This window comes from Pocillopora damicornis, chromosome 4, assembly GCF_964200805.1.
Source record: "Pocillopora damicornis chromosome 4, jaPocDami1.2, whole genome shotgun sequence".
Lineage (NCBI taxonomy): Eukaryota > Metazoa > Cnidaria > Anthozoa > Scleractinia > Pocilloporidae > Pocillopora > Pocillopora damicornis.
In genome coordinates, this window is record NC_142673.1 from 25,720,217 (window position 1) to 25,742,735 (window position 22,519).

General features: G+C 37.3%; 2 protein-coding genes across 5 annotated transcripts; one reads left to right on the plus strand and one right to left on the minus strand.

Moving 5' to 3' along the window:
- Positions 1 to 906: 906 nt before the first annotated feature.
- Positions 907 to 9,187, minus strand: LOC113683415 (uncharacterized). 3 transcript variants are annotated; one of them, XM_089204093.1, is made up of 8 exons: positions 8,649 to 9,187; positions 7,056 to 7,343; positions 6,191 to 6,526; positions 5,465 to 5,779; positions 4,850 to 4,969; positions 2,817 to 4,508; positions 2,230 to 2,509; positions 907 to 1,909 (listed from the first exon to the last, which is right to left on the minus strand). In XM_089204093.1, exons 1-8 carry the CDS (start codon positions 8,674 to 8,676, stop codon positions 1,693 to 1,695), a joined length of 3,276 nt encoding a protein of 1,091 aa, XP_089060219.1. In that variant the 5' UTR covers positions 8,677 to 9,187; the 3' UTR covers positions 907 to 1,692. The 3 variants fall into 3 exon arrangements, with proteins under 3 accessions (XP_089060219.1, XP_089060220.1, XP_089060221.1); XM_089204094.1 differs by having other exon boundaries at positions 2,817 to 4,502; positions 8,649 to 9,151; XM_089204095.1 differs by having other exon boundaries at positions 2,366 to 2,509; positions 8,649 to 9,151.
- A 20-nt stretch (positions 9,188 to 9,207) lies between these two features.
- Positions 9,208 to 16,183, plus strand: LOC149047408 (G protein-coupled receptor 157-like). 2 transcript variants are annotated; one of them, XR_016185911.1, is made up of 3 exons: positions 9,223 to 10,371; positions 11,391 to 11,597; positions 15,990 to 16,183. XR_016185911.1 is itself a non-coding variant. In XM_089204105.1 (2 exons), exons 1-2 carry the CDS (start codon positions 10,108 to 10,110, stop codon positions 11,520 to 11,522), a joined length of 396 nt encoding a protein of 131 aa, XP_089060231.1. In that variant the 5' UTR covers positions 9,208 to 10,107; the 3' UTR covers positions 11,523 to 13,049. The 2 variants fall into 2 exon arrangements, 1 of the variants encoding a protein (XP_089060231.1); XM_089204105.1 differs by lacking the exon at positions 15,990 to 16,183 and having other exon boundaries at positions 9,208 to 10,371; positions 11,391 to 13,049.
- Positions 16,184 to 22,519: the final 6,336 nt, after the last annotated feature.

Here is a 22,519-nt window from a genome sequence, read left to right on the forward strand (position 1 = left end):
CCTGGTTGGAAAGATGAATTGCTGAAGGAGGGAGGAAAAGGACTGACTCCTCTTGATTAGCCATCCACTATCACGTTGTTTTCACAAGGCTTCTAAAGAGGATCCCTGTGGGTAGTTTCAAAGCTATTGTACTTCAGCAAGCAAGATATTATTCTTTTGACCTCAGATTTTTCAAATTAGAGATACCGAGAAATAGGTCGCTTAAGCTTCGGTAGCTGCATTTCTCGTGAGGTGAAAATGCAAAATTTTCATTTTATAATTATACTTCCTCGTTATATCAATCAGAAAAATATATTCCAAACAAAATTTACTTCATGAGTGAGATATCAAGTTAGCTTTTCTTCACCAAACTGAGCATGATCGTGTGACGCATGATTAATTCATAAAAACGTTTCTTTATGACCGCCTGGTTGTAGATAAGAGAAAACAACCAAGTTCTGTAGAGTCTTTTCGTCTTTGAAGAAAAAAATCCACCGGTTTTTCTCTCTATGAAACATTTATTTACGATGATTTCATGACAACTTGAGGCTTGTATCGTAATCAATCTGTGGTTTGTCATCGCGATAAACAAACTGGCGTAGTCTACCGGATTCCTTGTGAGTGTTTGAAGGTCTACATTGGCGAAGCTAGCAAACCTTTGCAGGAGAGAATCTCCTCTACCTTATTTTAGTTTTAAGATATCATGGGTACAAGTTGGACTTTTGAGCGGAGTCGAGATAAAAAGTTGCATATTTACGGTTATGGCATGGCCACAGAAAAGGCAAGGTAGTTGCATCTGGCAGAATAAACAGGTATAGATGTTCATCAAACCTTTTTTGAAAACCCAGATTGGCTCGATTTGCGTTAACAATATTCACGATTGTCGTTTTCCCTTTACACTTGATAATGACATGAAACAACGCCCACTAAATTTGACGAACATATTTTTAGCTCAGAGTTTTGTATATTTAAATAACATTCTAACGTTGAAATTTGTTATCAACTTATATCTATGATGATGATAATGATGATGATAATATTGATGAGGATAATGGCTACTTTAGGCAAGGGATCCTTTCTCAATGTGCAAACTTTGAATGCAAAAAAAAAACAACAACTTGTTGGACAATTTACTCGTAACTTCGCCTCTGCCAAGCGCTTCTTCGTGGCCACATTTTTATCATTTATTTGACAATTTCTTCTAGCAAAATGCGATAAAAATGTTCCCTCAACGCTTTTTACTATTTTTAGCTGATCGCTCAATTTAACTAACGAAGATAAAAGAAAGATAATCTTTCGTCATCATGGCATTTCTCATAATAATCACTTAATTTTGGTTAGTTTCCCTTGTGTTTTTGGTTTTTCATGTTAAGAACCGGTATGAATTGGGCAATGTCAACTTGCCAATACTATTAAAGATTAACCTCTGCTCGATAACAGGATGTAGAATAGGATGTAACATTAAAGATCTTCCTTTTTGAAAAAAAAACTTGAAATTGGCTGATTACAGCCACTCATCCTAACAAAAATCTAACAGGGGTTCTTCCTAAGTTTCGACTAATTGATACACACGTATGGAGGTCCAAGAAAGGACGGACTTAGCGACTGAGTCACTGCATTGCTTAAGTGGTCATGAGAGCCCATCGATCAATCGATAGATTGTTTTGCTACCTTACAGTGTGGAAGATCCTCTTTTCAAAATCTTATTTCTGTTCATGAGAAATCCATCCAGTCGTTTTCTTCTTCTTTTTCTTCCTTTTCCAACTTTTTCGCGCACTCCGCAGCACGTGTCATTTCTTCCTCTGCCTCGCTGTTTCTTCCGAGACCACGCAGGGCAATTGCCATGTCTTGGTGAGTGTGAATTAGTTGTTGATGTGTGTCTGATACTTCTTCTTGCAAATCAATGGCCTCTTTAAGATATCTTAGGGCACTACAAGAGAGAGCATCATTAAATATTTGTCTGCTTCATGGAAAAGCTATTGATAAAGACGTAAGGGAACAGATTGATATAAGTATTCCGCAGAGCTACAGTCCATCTAAAACGCAAATCCTAATGGAGGAGAATGGCATCCTTCGTCTGAAAAGTGGGTATTATAGATAGCGATATGCTTTGATTGGCATCTCAGTCATTCAATGGTACGCATTGTACAAAGCCATTTCCCTAGGATGGCAGCAGGCCTGAGAATAATGATTATGGGAATGACTAATAGGATATCTGGGCATAAATAGCATAGTTACTACTTATATCACCTTGGGTAGTCTTCTTTCGCGCTCAAAGCCACTCCCAAATCACGAAGAGACCTAGCAGTTTCCTGATGGTGCCCCAGCAGTTGCTTTCGCATTTCAACTGATTTACCGATATATTTAACAGCATTTTCGTAGTCACCTATGGCGTGGTAACTGTTGCCAATCCAGTCGAGTGTTGTTGCCGTGAAAGGATGCTCCCCGAGATTCTGTTCGTAGAGAGGAAGCACATAGCAGAGTCTTGTTTGGATAGCGCACATGTGTTTCCTTTGCACCATTTGAGAAGCTGAAACGAAACACAAGTAAATGAGAAGAAAAATTCAACAGGGGTTCAACATTGTCGGATTGACCTCGCTTTTTATATATATGTGTGTTTTTTTAACCAAGATCTCTGAGATCGACCTACTAGTAAATTTCCTATATGAAGCGCCGATAAGCTTATGCAAGGGTTTTTTTGGGATCCCGACCTAACTTGCGTAGAATAGATATGTGATGAGGCCAACATGACTGATTGTGGTGCATCCTCACTGGGGAGTGTCCTTCCATGACAATAAAATTTGAAGAGAGTAAGAAATGTATCATTTTTTCCAAACCTGCGATATCATTAAAACACGCTCCTAACATGACTTTGTCCTTGGTCTCATCTGATTTTTTTTCTCTCTTTGTTCTTAATGCTATGGCCTCGTTAAGATAGTCATATCCTTCGTCAAAGTGTCCCTCTCGAACACAACAGAATCCAAGCTTACTCAAGCAGTGGGCACGAATAGCTTCATTCACGTTTGTAAGCTCTGAATGGATTTGCTTAGCACGTGCCAAAAATCTCTTCGCTTGATACAACGCTCTAGGGCAAATGTACGGTCTGCATGTGCAGCTTAAAACTATTTTGACTCCGATGTTTGTCAAGCAAGCGCTTAGTAGATGCCTGTCACGTTGACATCGATACGCAAACTTGCAAAAGAGGGAAACAAACTCTTGTTTTCGCATCATCTTTGCGAGAAATACGGCGGCATCGTTGAAAGCAGCAACACAGTGCTCTCTCACGGTTTGTTCAAGCTCAGGATGATCTCCACACCAAACCATGGCCTCTCGAATGTTGTCCTTTTCAGATCTGTAGCGATTAATTGCAGACTTCTTACCCGCACTCAAAAATTTTTTGCAAAGGGAAACAATCAAATTACTGTGGTGACGTAAGAAGACTGATTTCGCTTCTTTGTGTTCGGGCATTGATGAAAAAAAGTCTCTTATAAAAGGATGTAGAGAGTAAAGACAGTTATTTTTGTCAAAGTTTAGGAGGCTGCTTTGTTTCAAGGAAATTGGAAACTTCTGCAGATCACCTCCAATTAAAGACTTGAAGCACGCGTCAAATTGTTCTTCCGTAAATCCTTTCGGAAATGTTGAGAACATTACAAATATCTTCTGATTCTCTTTACTAAAGCGATCAAAACAGATCTGCAGACACCTATCGATGCGATCCTCACTCGCTTGAAAGTCAGGGCTCAGTAATTTAAGAAGAGTTTGAGGTGAACATGAAGTAAGTCTTTGGGTGAACCTCTCTGGATTTTCTCTTCTAAGAATTGAGGGAACAGTACAGATAATAAGAGGAATGCCGCCACAAACTCTGACCAGATCATTGATCGAGCCTTCGTCTAGACTGTCGTCACACTTTTTAAACAAAGTAGCCGAATCACTGTCCTTCAAAGGCTCTAAATCAATCAACTCAGTAGGGAAGGACAACCTGAAATTATAGAATTCTCTAGATGTTAAAACAAGATGAATGGTTGGGCATTTTCCTATGTCTTTTAGAAATGACAAGAATTCATCCTTTGTAAATTTCCCGCGCATTTTGGTGCAGTAATTTTTGGAGTTCAGCTCTCGCAGGCATTCATCCTTGCGAACTTGAGCCTCGAGGTGAAGTAAGTTGTCAATGTTTTCGATAAGAAGCACCGTTGACTTTGTTTTTAAGGCACGTATGCGACGAATTGCCTCAGCGATAGTATCTTCGCTGGGAACGAAACCTAAAGCTTCGATGATATCGCTTGCCAAGTCTTCTACACAAGTGACACCTCTTGGATTAACATAGGCAATGAACTTTCCCCTGTTGATCAACCGATGGGCGACTTCTATTACCACAGAGGTTTTCCCATATCCAGGTGGCGCTACAATTTCAACCGCCTTGTTCGAAGACAAGGCAGTTATGATCCTTTCGCAGGTTTCATTGCGGCCCACTAAATCTATTTGATCGGGTAATGTTCCACTGTGACCTGAATGTTCCCTAACGTCTGCAACTAATTAAACGTAGAACAGTTTTAAAAGACTGGAATACTTAGATAAAATAATCTTTTTTTTATCTAACCTGATCTATACGGCTCCAGATGTACAGCAAATCAATCCTCTTATTCACAGCATTTCTCGCCCAAAGTCAGCTGTGGCCTAGTGCACGGTAAAGCTCAGGTAATTCTTTTTTTCTTTTTTAACAACTATGAGAAAAATCTCTCTACTAGCAATGGCTAACACTGCGATATTCATCCTAAATATTATGCTTTATTTATAAATCTCAATGAGAGATTTCAGTGTTACTTCATTGGATCGTACACCTTACTCAGTAAAATCAATGTTTTCTACTTACCTTCCTTTGGAAGAGAAATCTTCTCCTTCCAATTGTCGCTGGTGGATAAATTATGACCTGTGGGATCAGGCACTCTGAAACTGCCTTGTGGTGAACAACGAAGTCGCTTCAAACTTGATTCTGAAAAAAACGATAAACAGAAACTACGATTGGGGTGAACGTTAATGGTAAGTACGATTAAAAGGATACTTATCACACTCGGCAGCTCTTCACGCTTCAAGAAGCAAAAGATCGTGGTGTAGACTGGCATAAGTAGCAATTGCAAATAGTTTTTGGACCCATTGAATTAATAGTTTATTTGTGTAATTTAAAACAGTGGATCGGAATCGCGCAGTGGTGATAGCACTTGTCTCCCACCGCTGTGGCCTGGATTTGGCCCGGATTCCCGGAATCCCGGATCTGGCGTCATATCTTCGGGTTTAAATTTTTGTTGGTTGTCGTCCTGCTTCGAGGGTTTTTCTCTGGGTCCCTCCACAAAAACTAACATTCCAAATTACAATTCGACCACGAAATAGTCGATAGGAAGACCCATCGAGTGGAATGTCAACTGCTTAATTACTATTATTATGATTATTATTATTAGTAAAACGAACCATTTTCAAAGTGATTACTTACCAACTGTGTCTGGAAATTGCATTGATATAATCTGAATAGCATCGTTACGCTGGATCCTGTCCAACGCATCTGCGACGTCACTTAATGTTTTCTCTGGTAAGTTAACGGCCACCCATTGAAAAACTTCCTTGGTGGGACTTTTCCGCTTTTTTTCTGTCGCACCCAATTCCTGACGCACATCATCGGGCACGTTCAGTTTGCTGGCGAGATGGATCCAATTTTTGACACCTGGTACTTCTTCGCGGTTAAGGTTTTCTGCCATTGTTTCTACCAGTTCCGGTTTTTGTGCCATTACGTCCTTCAGAAATACATCATCTACAAAGGAACAAATATCGGCAAATCGAAAACCTTACACTGTTATTTCAGTTATCTTTCAATTCATCGATTCGCAAATGCCAAGAACTTTTAAGATCTTGGCATTTACGTTTCAAAATAAAATCTTGATTAAAATCAAGAGGCAAGTTGTGTCTGATAATGTTTCTAGTTGTGGATAGGAAAACTATGGAAATATTGCTTGATCTCTCATCGGAAAGACTGACATCTGCATTTATGTAGCAATTCATATTTCAGAGAGATACCCAAAGAAAAGTCCATGTTTAAAGAGGGTTAAGCCTAAGGCTACGCTAGACAGTCTTCACCGTTACCATGGTTTTGCTGATTTTTTCCTATAGCCCAAAAGATCATAACTTACTCTGTCTGGGGTAAATTAATGTTTACGGTAATTACCTCCTTGATTCTGTTCTTGTAGAATTTTTAGTACATCCTTCCTTTTCATGGAATCCAGGGCATCCTTCAGACTTTTTAGTTTAATTTCTGGACAAGTAGTAACTAAATACCGCAACAGATTGTGGGTTGGATCATCTGTTGAACGTCGTTCAAACTCCCAACAAGTTTTTCTTGGCACTCCCAGTTTTATTGCCAAGTTGGACCAGCTTGACAATACCAGAGAGGTGACGTCTAGGGCCAATGCAATTTCATCCAAAAGGCCAGCTGTTGGCGAAGGAGCTTGAATATTTCGTGACGTGATTATGTCTTTTACTTTTTCAGAGTCAATGCACCCAGCTAAGAAAGAGGAATATACGTCACATGTTTCGGCACTATTTCGTTTTTTAGCATTACGCCTATTTCACATTATTTGTCATCACTTTGATCGTGACGGCAGAACTGTAATGCCGGTGATCAAACCCGGTCCCATCCGAGGAAAATTCAAGAACCTTTTCAAACTAAATGGTTGAAACTTGGGAGAAAACCTCAATCTCACAGTTTAATAATCCCTCAAAGAGATGTTACTCGAATAAGTTACAGGCGTTTCGATAATTTTGGAAGCAATCAAGCTGCAAACTAGAAAATAAAATATTGGAGATACTTTCGCGTGAGGGAGACAAAAGTATTATTTTCTTACCAACTGTTTTCAGCTAGCGAGTCACTTAAAAGCTTTTGTGGCCATATAGTTTAGTGCTATCATCTGATAATGAAAGGAGTTTATTCAAATGCTGCAATTAGTGAATGTGATAAACAATTTTTAATCGGAATAGATCCTTCTACTCATGCACGCGTTGAAGATGCTCTATTTAACATACAGTCTACATACCTTTCGTGGACAGCAAACTAAACAAGTCGTTCCTCCTGATTTCCAGTAGCGCGTCTTTTAGTTGTTTAATCGTTAAATCCGGTTGTGTGACCTCGAGGAATTCAAACAATCGAATGGTAGGACTGTAGTCACTGTACTGCCCAAGTCTTTTAATGACATTCATGTCGACATCAAGATCCGTTGCCAACTGTCTCCAGTTGGGTGTAAATCTCATTTCTCTGTCCAAGCATAGGGCCAATTGCTCTATGAGCTTTGGTCTCTTTTCGAGGATGACAGATAATTTACACTCTATGCATGGAGAACAAAAAGATTATGAAATTTTTTAAATTACACTTTCTAACTATTAAACTAAGAGCTCGAGATTTTTATCGTGCGATAGTAGATGAGGGCGAATCTTGACTATCAACTTTTTAGTTTTAATCTGCTAGTCGTTCAAACCTTATCAATAAGACAAGCTCGTGCTTTTAGTTTGTTAACAAGCGCTTGCTTTTAGGCCTCTCACCCTACTAGCTACACACAATGGGTATAGTGACTAAAGTAGCCAATTAGATTGCAGCTCTGATAGAACACAAGCAGATTTATTCGAGGCAGTGTTCAAACATATTTTGCAAAAAAGGCAAAGGCAGCGCCTCGGTTTTATAGGAGATAGGATATTTTCCATTCAAGTATCCTCTCTCCTTTGTTTACCTGAGGACTCACTCAAGCATTAACTGACGCAAGCTCAGTGACATGGCGCTGAGTCACCTCCTTAGGCCGGACGAACCCACTAAATACTATTGATTGAGATACAAAAGCAGCAAACTTTAAAGAACAAACCAAATATGCACGAGCAAGATTTCAAAACAATTGAAAAAGTAAATAAGCTTTTATGATGTTATAGGCTTAGCCCATTAAATTGCACCAAGCTAACGGGAAACTTAATTTGCATACCGTATGTATGAATACGACAAGGGTAATTCACGATGTAAATCTCAACTTGGTGCTGACTTTGCCGACAATTGCTGATTCAAACGTTACAATAACACCAATATTCAGTTAAAGATAGCGCGAAGTATTCCACGTTTCGAGCTGGTTTTACGGTATCACTAAACTATCTCAGAAGATGATGCTTAGGAGAAGATTGTAATTGACTTTTCATCGGTTTGTTGCGTCTCGCGATTCCTTCGCTGAAGCAATTTGATTTCGCAATTCCAGACCGTGTTTTTATTGTACCTAAGACGTTACAGCCTCAGTCCCTTGTGTCGACTTTTCTCAGTTACGTTTTCCATGATTTGCCGGAATATAAGTAAGCTTCCGCCTTATATTTCAAATATGTTGCGAAATTATTCACCACAAAACTTAAACCCGTTACCTTTTCTGAGTATTTTTCATCATATAAACAACGTTACCAGGTTTTGATTACCTATTCTAATAAAACTACCACCACGCTATTTACCAAAAATTAGAAGCCCTTGCATAGTGACTCGATGATGATATTTTTAGGCGTCAAGCAGAGTTCCGCTTCGATGTTGTCGATTCAGTTATACTCTTCCTGACGTATTTCTTGCAAGATCATAAGAGTCAGAAGTTAAATCAACTAACTGAATCACTCACCAGTTGAAAGATCGCCAACAGAAGACATCTTGAAGTTTTGTCCGTTGAATTTTCTTAGTTATCTTCGCTCCAGCATTTATGCAAACGAATTGCTAGACAGTGGATCAGTTTGTCAAGTAATTCCACTAGCTGTTGAAGAATCAGGGCTGGGACAGTCCTTTTGGCATCTCTCTTGGCTTACTAACGGACAATCAGCTTCGCAAATGCCTCACACTGTTCATTTCAAATTAAATCAAAACGTCGACAGGGTAACGTAGAGCTGAGTCAAGGTAACAGCATCAACTACGAGAAGCCCGACTAAAGGTCATTCACTAATGTTCCAGAATACCGAGGGGTAACCCAGTTAGGCGAAACGCGTCTAAGTCACCAAATAGAGTACAGCCTGAGATAAGATAAGGTATCAACGTGGTTTGCAACTCCTAGTCTCCGCAGCTGCGATGACAATTTTTAAATGAACATGTTTAGATGAAATTTTCATTAGACAAACGAAACACGACCGAAACAAGTAAACTGCCTTCCCCACCCCTCCCTTCCCTCACTCTGTCCAGATCTCCTCTTCGAAAGTTAAGAAACTGACTTGGTGCAGCGATTACAAGCCAAAGCTGGAGTACTCTTTTTTTTTCCAGTAAAGTAAAGCTGGAAAGACGTAAGCGAAGCGGAAGTTACGCGAACAGAAGTCATGAGGCCCTAAATTTCTTGGCTACTCCGACTCACGCGTTTTTCATTTGAATGAAAGCAATCGGAAAACGCTGAAGTGATCACTGAGTGATGCAAGGAGGCGATAAAAAGCGACTGGTGAACTGATAACTGCTCCCGTTCAGTAATAATGTCAAATGGACGCGCGTTTTGATGCTCCGTTCGGAGCCCAAAGTACTCTGTAAGGGTGAACGATTTGAAACGGATCGATATTTACGCTTTAATATGCGAATGCACAAGGTATCAGTGCATCTTTAAGTTTATTTTTGACGGGAATTTCCCGTGGGTCATCGTGAGGTTAAAAGGAAGATATCAAATCTGTGGATCATGCGAAACAAAGGTTGTGGTTTCTGTAAAGAGCAATTATCAGACAGTTAAAATTTTAGTTTCGGGTAGTGCAAAACTTGTTCTGCTACAAGAATCACGGTTTGATGGAGTCTCAAGCTAGTTTAACAACTGCGTTTCCCAATGACACAAATTTCACGGATGGAACTCTTCCTATGACCTTGTCTGCTGTTACAGCTTCCCTCTCACTCATGGGATCCTTCACAATCTTTCTCACGTTCTGGATGTCGCCCGACTTGCGAACTACAGCTCGCAGAATGATCATGTTTATAACAGTCGCCGATTTCCTATTTGTTTGCACAACCATCGTAGATTATTTAGAAGACAGATTGGGATCAACAAGTTATTTCGTTCCAACACTTGAGGTAACAATACCACGAGTTATGGCGCTTGTTTCACAATTTGTAGAAGAATTTACATGAAATCAGAAAGATTGTATATCCTGTTTTTTCACATAATGGCTTGGGGAGTACCTTTTGTGATCACTGTAGCTGCTTATCTCTTCAACGGAGTTCAATTTTTGGCAGACCTTGAAACTGGGTACAAGTGCTGGATCTGGAATGGAAAAACTTGGCGGACAATGTGCATCTGGGCAGCTATTACAGGAGAGGGCTGGGCCATCATGACATACATAACCGTGACTGTGTTCTATGTACTGGTCAAGCAGCAACTAAGAAGAGAGGTATGTAAAAAACTTCAATATGGTTAAAAAAATTCAATTAAAAGAGTACTCAGAGGAATGTAAAAGAGTGCTCAGAGAAATATAAAAGAGTGTCCAGAGCATTCAATAGGTTAATTCTGCACTCGAGCTGGGTGGGCCATTCAACTGGAGCCCATCCTGATTTCTGTTGCATTAGTGACAAGGGTTCCAATCCATCTCAAGGTTATCCTCATAAGCTTTGGTCAGGCTTTTATGATAGTTTGCCAATAATCATTTCTTTATATCCCCAAGAGGAGACAAGCATGGGGAGAGTTCAATGTGCATAGTATCTAATTTCTTCTTACATTATAACCCTTATATCAAAATCAAATCAAATAAAAAATACCCAATTCTTCCAGCCATTACCTTTAAAAAATTTATAGAGAACAGTATGGAGTATATGCATACTGATGTTACTGTGTAAAGCAGTAACATAAGTTTGATGCCAAAATAATATAACATAATAACCCAGTCAGCACTCCAATTGGCACTTCTTTGTCAAGTCTTCAGAGCATTACCCAGTAGCTGGGCTAAATTTCATTCCACTGAGGATATGAATGAGATGAGATTCCTATCACTTTATTGGTATACACTTCGGTCAATGTAGTGGAGAAATTTACACTTTTAACCCCTTAACTCCCAAGATCTGATTGTTAATTCTCCCTTCCAGCTGCTACACATTCCCTTTCATATAAGTCGCCAGAATTTGGCATGAGATCAAGATAACAACTTCTAGCTGATACATTTGAGTATTAACATCACCTGTTTGCTGGATAGTGCATGGATATTGTAGGGAGAAATTATTTGTTAATCACTTTTGGGAGTTAAAGGGTTAACTCAATACTCAGTCTGGTAACTAGTAACTTGGTTCTCTTTCTCAGACTCTGCCTACACTCCTTCACTTAGCACCTGTAGTTCCCTTTTTCTCTGTGCTCACCTCATGATCAGTCTAGCTGGCAGAGCTACATTGTAATGAACAATTTCTTTTCTCTTTGTTTTAGCTTAAGTCAAGATTTTATCCAGGAGGCACATTTTTTATGTGGAAATCTGCTCATGTTGCAAGAATGATAGACTGCAAATTAACATTTATTCCCATCATATTTATCCTGCCGTGTATTTGGGGAACCATATGATTTTTTCCTCCTTGTAACACATTTTCATGATCATAGTAAGGAAATTTTACTCTCCAGTGGCTTGAAATTCTTCATGTAAGTAACACTGCCCCATACTATTACTGAAATACTGATTGATGGACCTCAGCCGCCCTTGTGAACTGAATTCCCAGTTTTCTGGGAATTCCTAGGAATTCTAAAAAATTCCCAATTATGCAAATGATCCTCGCAAACTGAATTCCCAGTTTTCTGGGAATTCCTAGGAATTCTCAAAAATTCCCAACTATGCAAATTAACTCTGATTTAAAAAGCTTGGAATTACTGGGAATTTCTGGGAAAGGAAGACTCCAGTTTTGTGAGGACTTGGAATCCCTTGAAATTCCTAGGAATTCTCAGCTTTACAAACTACCTATAATTTAAGAAGAGTGGAACTCTTGGGAATTTCTGGGAATTGAATTTGAGGCAATTTTAATACCCTGAGGTCCACATAAATTCTAAGAAATTCTCAATACCTTGAATGTGAAGGTTTTAAGAAAAGGAGTAATTTCAGAGGCTTAAAACTTTGGCTCAATAAAGGCATGCTATACAAAACTTACCAAGAGATATACATACATGTATATGTTTATAACCTAAAGATCATGAAATTTATTATTCAAACTAAGTTTTAGTAAATCTTTACATTCATTAATATGGATTTTCTCATTAACCAGCTGTCAGTTATGTTAGATGGAAATTGCCAATTAATCCAATGTACTTATATCACAGATTTGCTTTCTAACCTCAAAGGACTCTTGGATTCCATGATCAAAAAATATTTTTATTGTGATGCAAATTAATGTCTCATGCTCACTGATGTGCCAAAATCATCAAACATTCATTGGCTGTTCCTTGGTACACAACTTCCACAATAATTACAATGTTATCTACACTTAAAGAACTTTGTTAGTTATAAACATAAGTTACTTCCCTAACCTACATTACTGGTTGCTTTTGTTAGAAAACCTTGGAACAGTCAAGCTCAGTTGCCTCAAACACTGTCAGAGACTTTTTGTTGACAATATTTTTAGTAGAAATTTCATGCCTAAGACAAACAAATTCAACACCTAATTAATCTTTCTTTTTTCATGATTGTTGTTGCTGTTTTTTTTTTCAGTTTTTTGCTATGTTTTCATGACTAATTGCTGTAATTTGTTTTGCTGTTTTTATTCTTACAAAACATTTTTGTAAGAGTTCCAATACTTGTGGATTATCCACACACTTTGCAAACATTTGGCATGCAGACAAGACAGAGGTAGTCAATGTTCCCTTTGAGAAAAAACACCTTTTAAATGACATCTTCAATTTACTTTATTTGAAACTCTGATCTGAAAATATTTGTCAACAAGACTTGTTAGTAGTGAGAAGTACCGACCAAGTTTCCTTTCATAACTTAATTTCTTAAATGTCCTAATCACTGGATCTCCCAAAAAAATATCACATCTTTTTATTTTTGGTGCAAAATACAAGTCCTTCTTTATATAAAAATGAAAATTGCAAGTTACACTTCAATAATAACAGCTCTAAAGTTTACTTGTTGTTCTTCTCTGTCTGTCAGCTATCAACAAAATTGTTTTATACTTCGGACAGTGCATAACTATTTGTGGACCAGAGTTCCAACGCACCTCTGTAATCGCATATAGTTACTTCTGTCTCTTGTACAAATGTTTCTCCTTTGTAAGACGCACTCTACTCTGTTGTCACTACTGCTTTAAGTTCAATGGAAACAACTGACTGAGGAATCGAGATGGCGGTGTTGGAACATGTTGCTGGACGCTTGCTACGGTCAAGCTTTGTAGATTTAGGTACTGGTACACTGGGATCATCTATGTATCTCTTATACTTCCTAATGTGGTATCCTTCTTTTATAAATATGAGGGTAAAAGACGATTTGTAGTCGCATTCAGAACTGTGATTGGCTTGTGTTATTTCTCACCTTTGCCATGAACATAACTCGAGTGAGTTTCGAGTCTTTGTTTCCTCGACAATTTTCGGCTACAAATCGTGCATTTGTAATACGATCGATTCTTGTCGATTATTTCTACATAGAGTGAGCTCACACTATTATTTATATCACCAAGGTATCCATCGTCTAGAAGCAGAGAACCGGTCGGAGAAGTCAAAATGAAGTTGTGCGCTTCTCTTAACACTACAATCGGCAAACCAGCGGATTCACTTTGCTAGCCAATTACAAGTCCTAAAAGATCCACGTGATCATGCCCGTGATCGGAAACAAAGAAAAATCCATTTGGCGCTCATTTTTGAATGTACTTTTCATCGGTTGATCGTTTTTCTCAACTGTTTTGCTTAATATAACATTTCTAAAGATAGCTTTTATTGTGGTTCAATGGGAAAACGAGAACAGCGTGAGTGTTGTAAAAGAAAAGAAAGTCGTTGGCGCCGTGGAGTTAAAAGAAAGGACAACAGTTGACATACTGACTGGTACAAACAAGGGTCGAGTGGCCATCTGTAAAGCTACGATTTTGAAAGTTTGTGGTGAGTAAAAATCACGATATTCGTTACGTGATCAAAATCTTATAAAAGAATGGATGTAGCGGGTTGAATTAAGCTAACGCTCGGCGCAACTGAAACTAGAATAATTCTGAGAATCGAATCGGTCACTTGCATGCCGCAGTTTCTTAAGCTTATGCTTTACAATGAAATAAACCTATCAGCAAGGTTTCAAGATTCCTCTAGTCACGTTTGGGAACATTCAAGATTCATAATAGGAACTGTTATTAAACAAACCTTATTACATAAAGAAGCCCTCCTTGATAAAAACAAAATAATGTATTGAGCCCTTTTTTAGTAAAATATATGAGAGAGATGTACTAACTCCAATGTAAAAGTCACTCAGTATAACAGAGATTTCTCAATTTGAGAATCCAATGAATGCCCTTTTCCTCATAGCCATCTTAAAGGCCTGGTCTGAACTTTAAATATATATATTTAAATATATATTTTTTTTTCAAATTCAGATGTCATGGAACCCAGATACAAAATGGTCAAGCTTCTTGTAGACAACCTCATTCAAGGCCTACTCATTGTGAGCCCAGGAAAAAAATACAAACAGCAGCTAAGTTTGCAGTTTAGGATAACTTCATTCTAATTTATTGTTACAGTTACAACAAGATTTTAATCAAAAAATCAATTTTATTTGTCTGTAATTAACCCCTTCACTCCCAAGAGTGCTTGGTTTTCAAATATAATTTAAGATATTGTATTTTATGGAAAAGAATCAACAGATTTTATTCACAATTTGTGTCAAACCAAATTTAATGATTGATTAGGACTATTTTATATGAATAGTTGTAATTGAGGATTAATCCATATGAAGTTTTCAAGAAGAGAAAAATCAAATTCCATCCTAATATTACCACATGTTGATGTTATTAATGAATCAAAAATATTTTACATGTAAGCCTTAATTAAGCTTCTAAATAAATTTCATTGAATACTTGAATTTTAGCTGGGTTTTTTTAATTTAAAGTATTTATTTTATATCATTAGGCTCAAATTTTTGCTTAAAATTCCCAGTAATTCTTAAACATCCTTAAAAATTCCCAAAAATTCCCAGAAATTCCTAGGAAATTTTTAGATTTACAGCTTTTCAGGGAAAGTCATCGGTTCTCTGGGTTGGAATTCCTAGGAATTCCAAGTCCTGTTGGCTATAAACTTGGAATTTCAGGGAATTTCTAGGAATTTCTAGGTTTTTAGAACCAGAGTTGTTATGGTTGGGAATTCCTAGGAATTCCTAGGAATTCCCAGTCCGAATTTACCGTGAAAATTCACACCTTTATTCCCAGGAATTCCTAGGAAAAAATTCCTAGGAATTCCAAAAGCCATTTCGCAAGGGTGTAATATTCTTGTGTTATTCAATGCATCAGTAAGATTTAATCGCTAAATTATAAACACATGGTCTTCTTCATGCTCTGGAGAGTTTGCAGGCCCTGATTGTTTGAAGCTTGGATAACACTATCCACTGGGTAAATCTCTGTCTGGTGGACAGTGCAGTGCATTTTGCAATCACTTATCTGCTATATGAGAAACCTGCTTGTTGATTTTAAACCCCTGTGGTTGTCTATAAAAGCCAATTCCACATATCTCAACTATGTGCTTTTGTATTTACCCAAATTTATGGCTTGTGGCCACAATAGTTTTTTTTTGGTTTGGTGGGGGAGGGAGAAGGGGGCTGCATTAACTTAACTCTTAACCCTTGTCCCTAATGAGGTACTTGCATCTAATTTCTCCTTACAATGTCCCCCCTGAATCACACATTTAGGACACAAGAATAAAGGAAATGATCACCAACTAAACAAACTCTTGATTGTTGAACAAATTCTCTTTGTCAGTGCCTTAGGAAATGTATTGAAAATAGTACAGAGAATATGCACATTGATGTTAGAGTAGAAAGGGTTCATGTATAAACCAAGTTCTATGTTTTTCTTCCAGGGCATTGGGATTAACAGCCAAGGATTTACAAATTTCATCCTGTTTGTCTGGTGTACCACAAAGATAAGAGAAAAGTTAATAATGGGGTGTGTTCATTTTTTTGCAGATGTCATGAACCAGTAATAAGCAGACCCTTGCGAAATGGCTTTTGGAAAACCTAGGAATTCCTAGGAATAAAGGTGTGAATTTTCACGGTAAATTCGGACTGGGAATTCCTAGGAATTCCTAGGAATTCCCAACCATAACAACTCTGGTTCTAAAAACCTAGAAATTCCTAGAAATTCCCAGAAATTCCCAGAAATTCCCAGAAATTCCAAGTTTATAGCCAACAGGACTTGGAATTCCTAGGAATTCCTAGGAATTCCCAGGAATTCCAACTCAGAGAACCAATGACTTTCCCTGAAAAGCTGTAAATCTAAAAAATTCCTAGGAATTTCTGGGAATTTCTGGGAATTTTTGGGAATTTTTAGGAATGTTTCAGAATTACTGGGAATTTTAAGCAAAAATTTGAGGCTAATGATATAAAATAAATACTTTAAATTAAAAAAACCCAGCTAAAATTCAAGTATTCAATGAAATTTATTTAGAAGCTTAATTTAAGGCTTACATGTAAAATATTTTTGATTAATTATTAACATCAATGTGTGGTAATATTAGGATGGAATTTGATTTATTTTTCTTTTCTTGAAAACTTCATACGGATTAATCCTCAATTACAGCTATTCATATAAAATAGTTCTAATCAATCATTAAATTTGGTTTGACACAAATTGTGAATAAAATCTGTTGATTCTTTTCCATAAAATACAATATCTTAAGTTATATTTGAAAACCAAGCACTCTTGGGAGTGAAGGGGCTAATTACAGTCAAATAAAATTGATTTTTTGATTGAAATCTTGTTGTAACCGTAACAATAAATTAGAATGAAGTTATCCTAAGCTGCAAACTTAGCTGCTGTTTCTACTGTTTGTATTTTTTTTCCTGGGCTCACAATGAGTTGGCCTTGAATGAGGTTGTCAACAAGAACCTTGACCATTTTGTATCTGGATTCCTTGACATCTGAATTTGAAAAAAAATAATATATTAAAATATGTATATTTAAAGCTCAGACCAGGCTTTTAAGATGGCTATGAGGAAAAGGGCATTCATTGGATTCTCAAATTGAGAAATCTCTGTTATATTGAGTGACTTTCATATTGGAGTTAGTACATCTCTCTCATGGATTTTACTAAAAAAGGGCTGAATACATTACTTTGTTTTTACCAAGGAGGGCTTCTTTATGTACTAAGGTTTGTTTAATAACAGTTCCTATTTTGAATCTTGAATGTTCCCAAACGTGACCAGAGGAATCTTAAAACCTTACTGATAAGTTTATTTCATTGTAAAGCATAATAAGCTTAAGAAACTGCGGCATGCAAGTGACCGATTCGATTCTCAGAATTATTCTAGTTTCAGTTGCGCCGAGCGTTATGTAAGCTTAATTCAACCCGCTACATCTATTCTTTTATAAGATTTTGATCACGTAACGAATATCGCAATTTTTACTCACCACAAACTTTCAAAATCGTAGCTTTACAGACGGCCATTCGACCCTTGTTTGTACCAGTCAATATGTCAACTGTTGTCCCTTCTTTTAACTCCACGGCGCCAACGACTTTCTTTTCTTTTACAACACTCACGCTATTCTCGTTTTCCCATTGAACCACAATAAAAGCTATCTTTAGAAATGTTATATTAAGCAAAACAGTTGAGAAAAGCGATCAACCGATAAAAAGTACATTCAAAGATGAGCGCCAAATGGAGTCTTCTTTGTTTCCGATCACGGGCATGATCACGTGGATCTTTTAGGACTTGTCATTGGCTAGCAGAGAGAATCCGCTGGCTTGCCGATTGCAGTGTTAGGAGAAGTGCCCAACTTTATTCTGACTTCTCCGACCGGTTCTCTGCTCCTAGAGGATGGATAGCTTGGTGATATAAATAAAGATGTGAGCTCACTCTATGTAGAAATAATCGACAAGAATCGATCGTATTAAAAAAGCACGATTTGTGGCCGAAAGTTGTCGAGGAAACAAAGACTCGAAACTCACTTGAGTTGTGTTAATGGCAAAGGTGAGAAATAACACAAGCCAATCACAGTTTTGAATGCGACTACAAATCGTCTGTTACCCTCATATTTATAAAAGAAGGATAGTACATTCGGAAGTATAAGAGATACATAGATGATCCCAGTGTACCAGTACCTAAATCTACAAAGCTTGACCGTAGAAAGCGTTCAGCAACACGTTCCAACACCGCCATCTCGATTCCTCAGTCAGTCGTTTCCACTAAACTTAAAGCAGTATTGACAACAGAGTAGAGTGCGTCTTACAAAGGAGAAACATTTGTACAAGAGACAGAAGTAGCTATATGCGATTACAGAGGTGCGTTGGAACTCTGGTCCACAAATAGTTATGCACTGCCCGAAGTATAAAACAATTTTGTTGATAGCTGACAGACAGAGAAGAACAACAAGTAAACTTAAGAGCTGTTATTATTGAAGTGTGACTAGCACTTTTCATTTTTATATAAAGAAGGACTTGTAATTTGCACCAAAAATAAAAAGATGTAATGTTTTTTGGGAGATCCAGTGATTGGGACATTTAAGAAATTAAGTTATGAAAGGAAACTTAGGAGTTGGTATTTCTCACTACTAACAAGTCTTGTTGACAAATATTTTCAGATCAGAGTTTCAAATAAAGTAAATTGAAGACGTCATATAAAAGGTGTTTTTCCTCAAAGGGAACATTGACTACCTCTGTCTTGTCTGCATGCCAAATGTTTGCAAAGTGTGTGGTTGATCCACAAGTATTGGAACTCTTACAAAAATGTTTTGTAAGAATAAAAACAGCAAAACAAATTACAGCAATTAGTCATGAAAATAGAGCAAAAAACTGAAAAAAAAGCAGCAACAACAATCATGAAAAAAGAAAGATTAATTAGGTGTTGAATTTGTTTGTCTAAGGCATGAAATTTCTACTAAAAGTATTGTCAACAAAAAGTCTCTGACAGCGTTGGAGGCAACTGAGCTTGACTGTTCTAAGGTTTTCTAACAAAGGCAACCAGTAATGTAGGTTAGGGAAGTAAGATAACAATGTAATTATTGTTAATTATTGTGGAAGTTGGCAATTTCCATTTAACATAACTGACAGCTGGTTCATGAGAAAATCCATATTAATGTAAAAATTTACTAAAACTTAGTTTGAGTAATAAATTTCATGATCTTTAAGTTATAAACATGTACATGTATGTATATCTCTTGGTAAGTTTTGTATAGCATACCTTTTATCGAGCCAAAGTTTTAAGCCTCTGAAATTACTCTTTTTCTTAAAACCTTCACATTCAAGGTATTGAGAATTTCTTAGAATTTATGTGGACCTCAGGGTATTAAAATTGCCTCAAATTCAATTCCCAGAAATTCCCAAGAGTTCCACACTTCTTAAATTATAGGTAGTTTGTAAAGCTGAGAATTCCTAGGAATTCCTAGGGATTCCAAGTCCTCACAAAACTGGAGTCTTCCTTTCCCAGAAATTCCCAGTAATTCGAAGCTTTTTAAATCAGAGCTAATTTGCATAGTTGGGAATTTTTGAGAATTCCTAGGAATTCCCAGAAAACTGGGAATTCAGTTTGCGAGGATCATTTGCATAATTGGGAATTTTTGAGAATTCCTAGGTTACAACTGAGTTTTTTTCAAAACTTAACTGGAGTATGTAGTTATTTTTTACTCTTGTGTATGTTTTTCCTATATTAAAATAAAAACTTTAATTTATTGCTTTTAAGCATTGCTACACCTCAGGGAACAACTATACTTATAAATGATATTCTCAATTAATGAAATTATGGTTGGATCGCATCATGATTAGATCGCTCTAGCCAAAAGTTAGATTGCTCCACTTGAAGGCTAGATCGCTCCATCGATGAAGTGAATTCGCTATCAAAATAAGTTACTTCGCTCAAAGTAGAAAACTAAGATAAAGGTAGCAAATCTGTGGTATCTAAATTGATAGTTCATTAAATGATGAGAATATCTTACCTAACAATCGATTAATATCGCTCGCTCGCTCGCGCTTGAAATAAATCCGAGCTTCGCAGTAAGAGCAGATAAAGCCTCATGTAAGGGACTCACGAAGTGTAATCAACTTTATCAATTAAAGATGGCGGATATCAGTTTCCTTATATCAAACAGCAAAAAAGGCCACACTAGACAGTATCGGTATTTGAATGTTCTTTTTCAATACACTTCAGACTATAACGTTATAATTTATTCCACGACATTTATTCCATCATCGCTATACATCGTACAACGGTAGCTCGGTGAATACGACATATAAGGCAGATCATCAGCTATAAACTTTGAAGATCATCGGTAAGTAGTAGTACCTCTCATTACAACATGGAGCGATAAACTTATGTTGGTAGCGAAGTAACTTATTTGATGGAGCGATCTAACTTTTGGTCGGAGCGATCTATCTGCGAGCGATCTAACCGTGGTGCGAGCTAACCGGATACCAATTAAAGCTGTGAATAAAGTTCAATATCAGTGGGGAAAGTACTGTATGATCAATGTCTGTTCTATGGATATGCCCTGGATGAGCTTACCTTTTTTTTCTCTCCTTTAATCCTTTGGCTCCTAATTATTGTTTCCTATACAATTTTTATGATAGCGAAATGTTTTTTTCGCCCAGTTGTTAGCATGGTACCAAGGAGACATTGTTTCCTCACAAGGACTCGAGATTTTTCTTTTTGCCACGGCCATGCTCAAGACAAGACACAAAAAAGTTCCATAATTACAATGATACTTTTCTATTCAACTTTTATAATATCGGTTTGGAGAATTTGGTATTGGATCAACTAACAATCTCCTTATCGATGCTTTTCTTTATTCCCATTACTTTTTGGCTTGATTTTGTAAGGAGAAATTCTGTCTCGGTCACTCATAAAAGTGAAAGGGTTATAAGCCACTGTAATTGAACTGAAATCACATACCGGTCAAAAAAGTCATCAATAAGCATTAACAACACGCCATCGTTATTTTGAAAAATTTTAAAGCAGCTTGTCTAGTGACGTTTCAATTCACCTTTTAGGCTTCAGATCTCACCTGTAGTGCCACGAAACTTTTGATGTAAACAAACCGCAAAAGTTCGGCCAAAAAGTCAACCACCCAATAGCCGCGTGCGAACTTCGGCCTCGACATTTTGTTGTAAATAATTTTCACTGTCGTGAAGTGTTTCTATGCTCAAAATTCCGTTCTTTTTGGTTTCATATGTTGATTATTAATCAAGCGAGTTAATATGTCGCTACCACCAAGAATGTAGTAGTTCTGCGTGCGAACAGTGATGTATCTGATAAGTTATTTTCAGCGGGGGAGCTAAGCGCGTAAATTTCAAGTAATCCCAAGTTTGGTAGGAAATTTGTGCCTACGAATCGCTGTAGAACATGAGCAAGCCTTGATTACCACACGGAATTTCTTATTGTATCGTATTGTGTAAATCTTAAATCTGCTTTCTTGGAGGTCAGATAAAAAAAATGTTCACTTACCTATGGTTTTGGGTTGTGTCTTAAGTGGTTTAGTATTTTCCAGGACGGATGATTCCTTGCATCTGGAGGAGTGTTAAAGAAGATGAAGGGCAGGAAGTCAACGCCCCAGGAACCCATCATGACAATGATGATAATATTTGTAATATCAATAATAGCGCTGATGATAGTAACACTATTAACAACGTCAACGATAATGATGGCTATAATAATGATAATGATTTAGGAAAGGTCATTAGAACCTCTAGAAGTGTCTGCTGATCACTCGATCCCAGACCCCGTGCAACATTATCATTATCAGTCATATCTCTTACTTGGTCGTGATGAAATAATCTTGTGTTCCTGTTTACTTCAGTTTCAAGGAAAAGAATTAATGAATAAATAAACAAAAAAAGAATACAATCTAATTGGACTCATATCCGAGTACAACAATAAATCTTAAAGGTGAAGGATGGAGTAAATTAAATTCTAGTTAATGACCCTCATGATTAACGATTCTCCTCTTCAGTTTAAGAACGCGGGCTTAGAGGAAGAAGATGTTCTGGCTAACCTCACGTGACAGTAATTTATGCGTCGATCAATTCGAAGCTTCAACATCCGCCCCGGGCTTCCCCGGGCATTTGAACTTTTAAAGATTAGGTCGTTTACATAATTTGCGTTATAATGACAGAAAGAAACCATTATTTTGGTTTCTGTGCAATATTTATTAAAATAATTTTTTACCTCAGTGACGATGAAAATGGTTAATATCTACTTCACGGCTTAACCCCTCGAGAAAATGGCTACCTCTAATCACATCCACTTCGGTGAATAGCTGTTAATATTCTACAAAGCTCTGCTGCATTCATGGTAAATTAATGTTGACCAACTGAAAAGTTAAATTTTACGTATAAAAATTGTTGGACAAAGCAATACATTGACCGTTTTTGTTTAGGAATACAGTGTCGTATCAGAAGAT

Coding starts and splice junctions, on each gene's coding strand:
- LOC113683415 (XM_089204093.1), bottom strand. CDS start 8,676: ATGTCTTCTGTTGGCGATCTTTCAACTG. Junction 6,527..7,055: donor TAGTTTGCTGTCCACGAAAG/GTATGTAGACTG, acceptor CCTCTTTCTTAG/CTGGGTGCATTGACTCTGAA. Junction 2,510..2,816: donor GTGTTTTAATGATATCGCAG/GTTTGGAAAAAA, acceptor GTTTCGTTTCAG/CTTCTCAAATGGTGCAAAGG.
- LOC149047408 (XM_089204105.1), top strand. CDS start 10,108: ATGAAATCAGAAAGATTGTATATCCTGTTTTTTCACATAATGGCTTGG. Junction 10,372..11,390: donor AGCAGCAACTAAGAAGAGAG/GTATGTAAAAAA, acceptor TCTTTGTTTTAG/CTTAAGTCAAGATTTTATCC.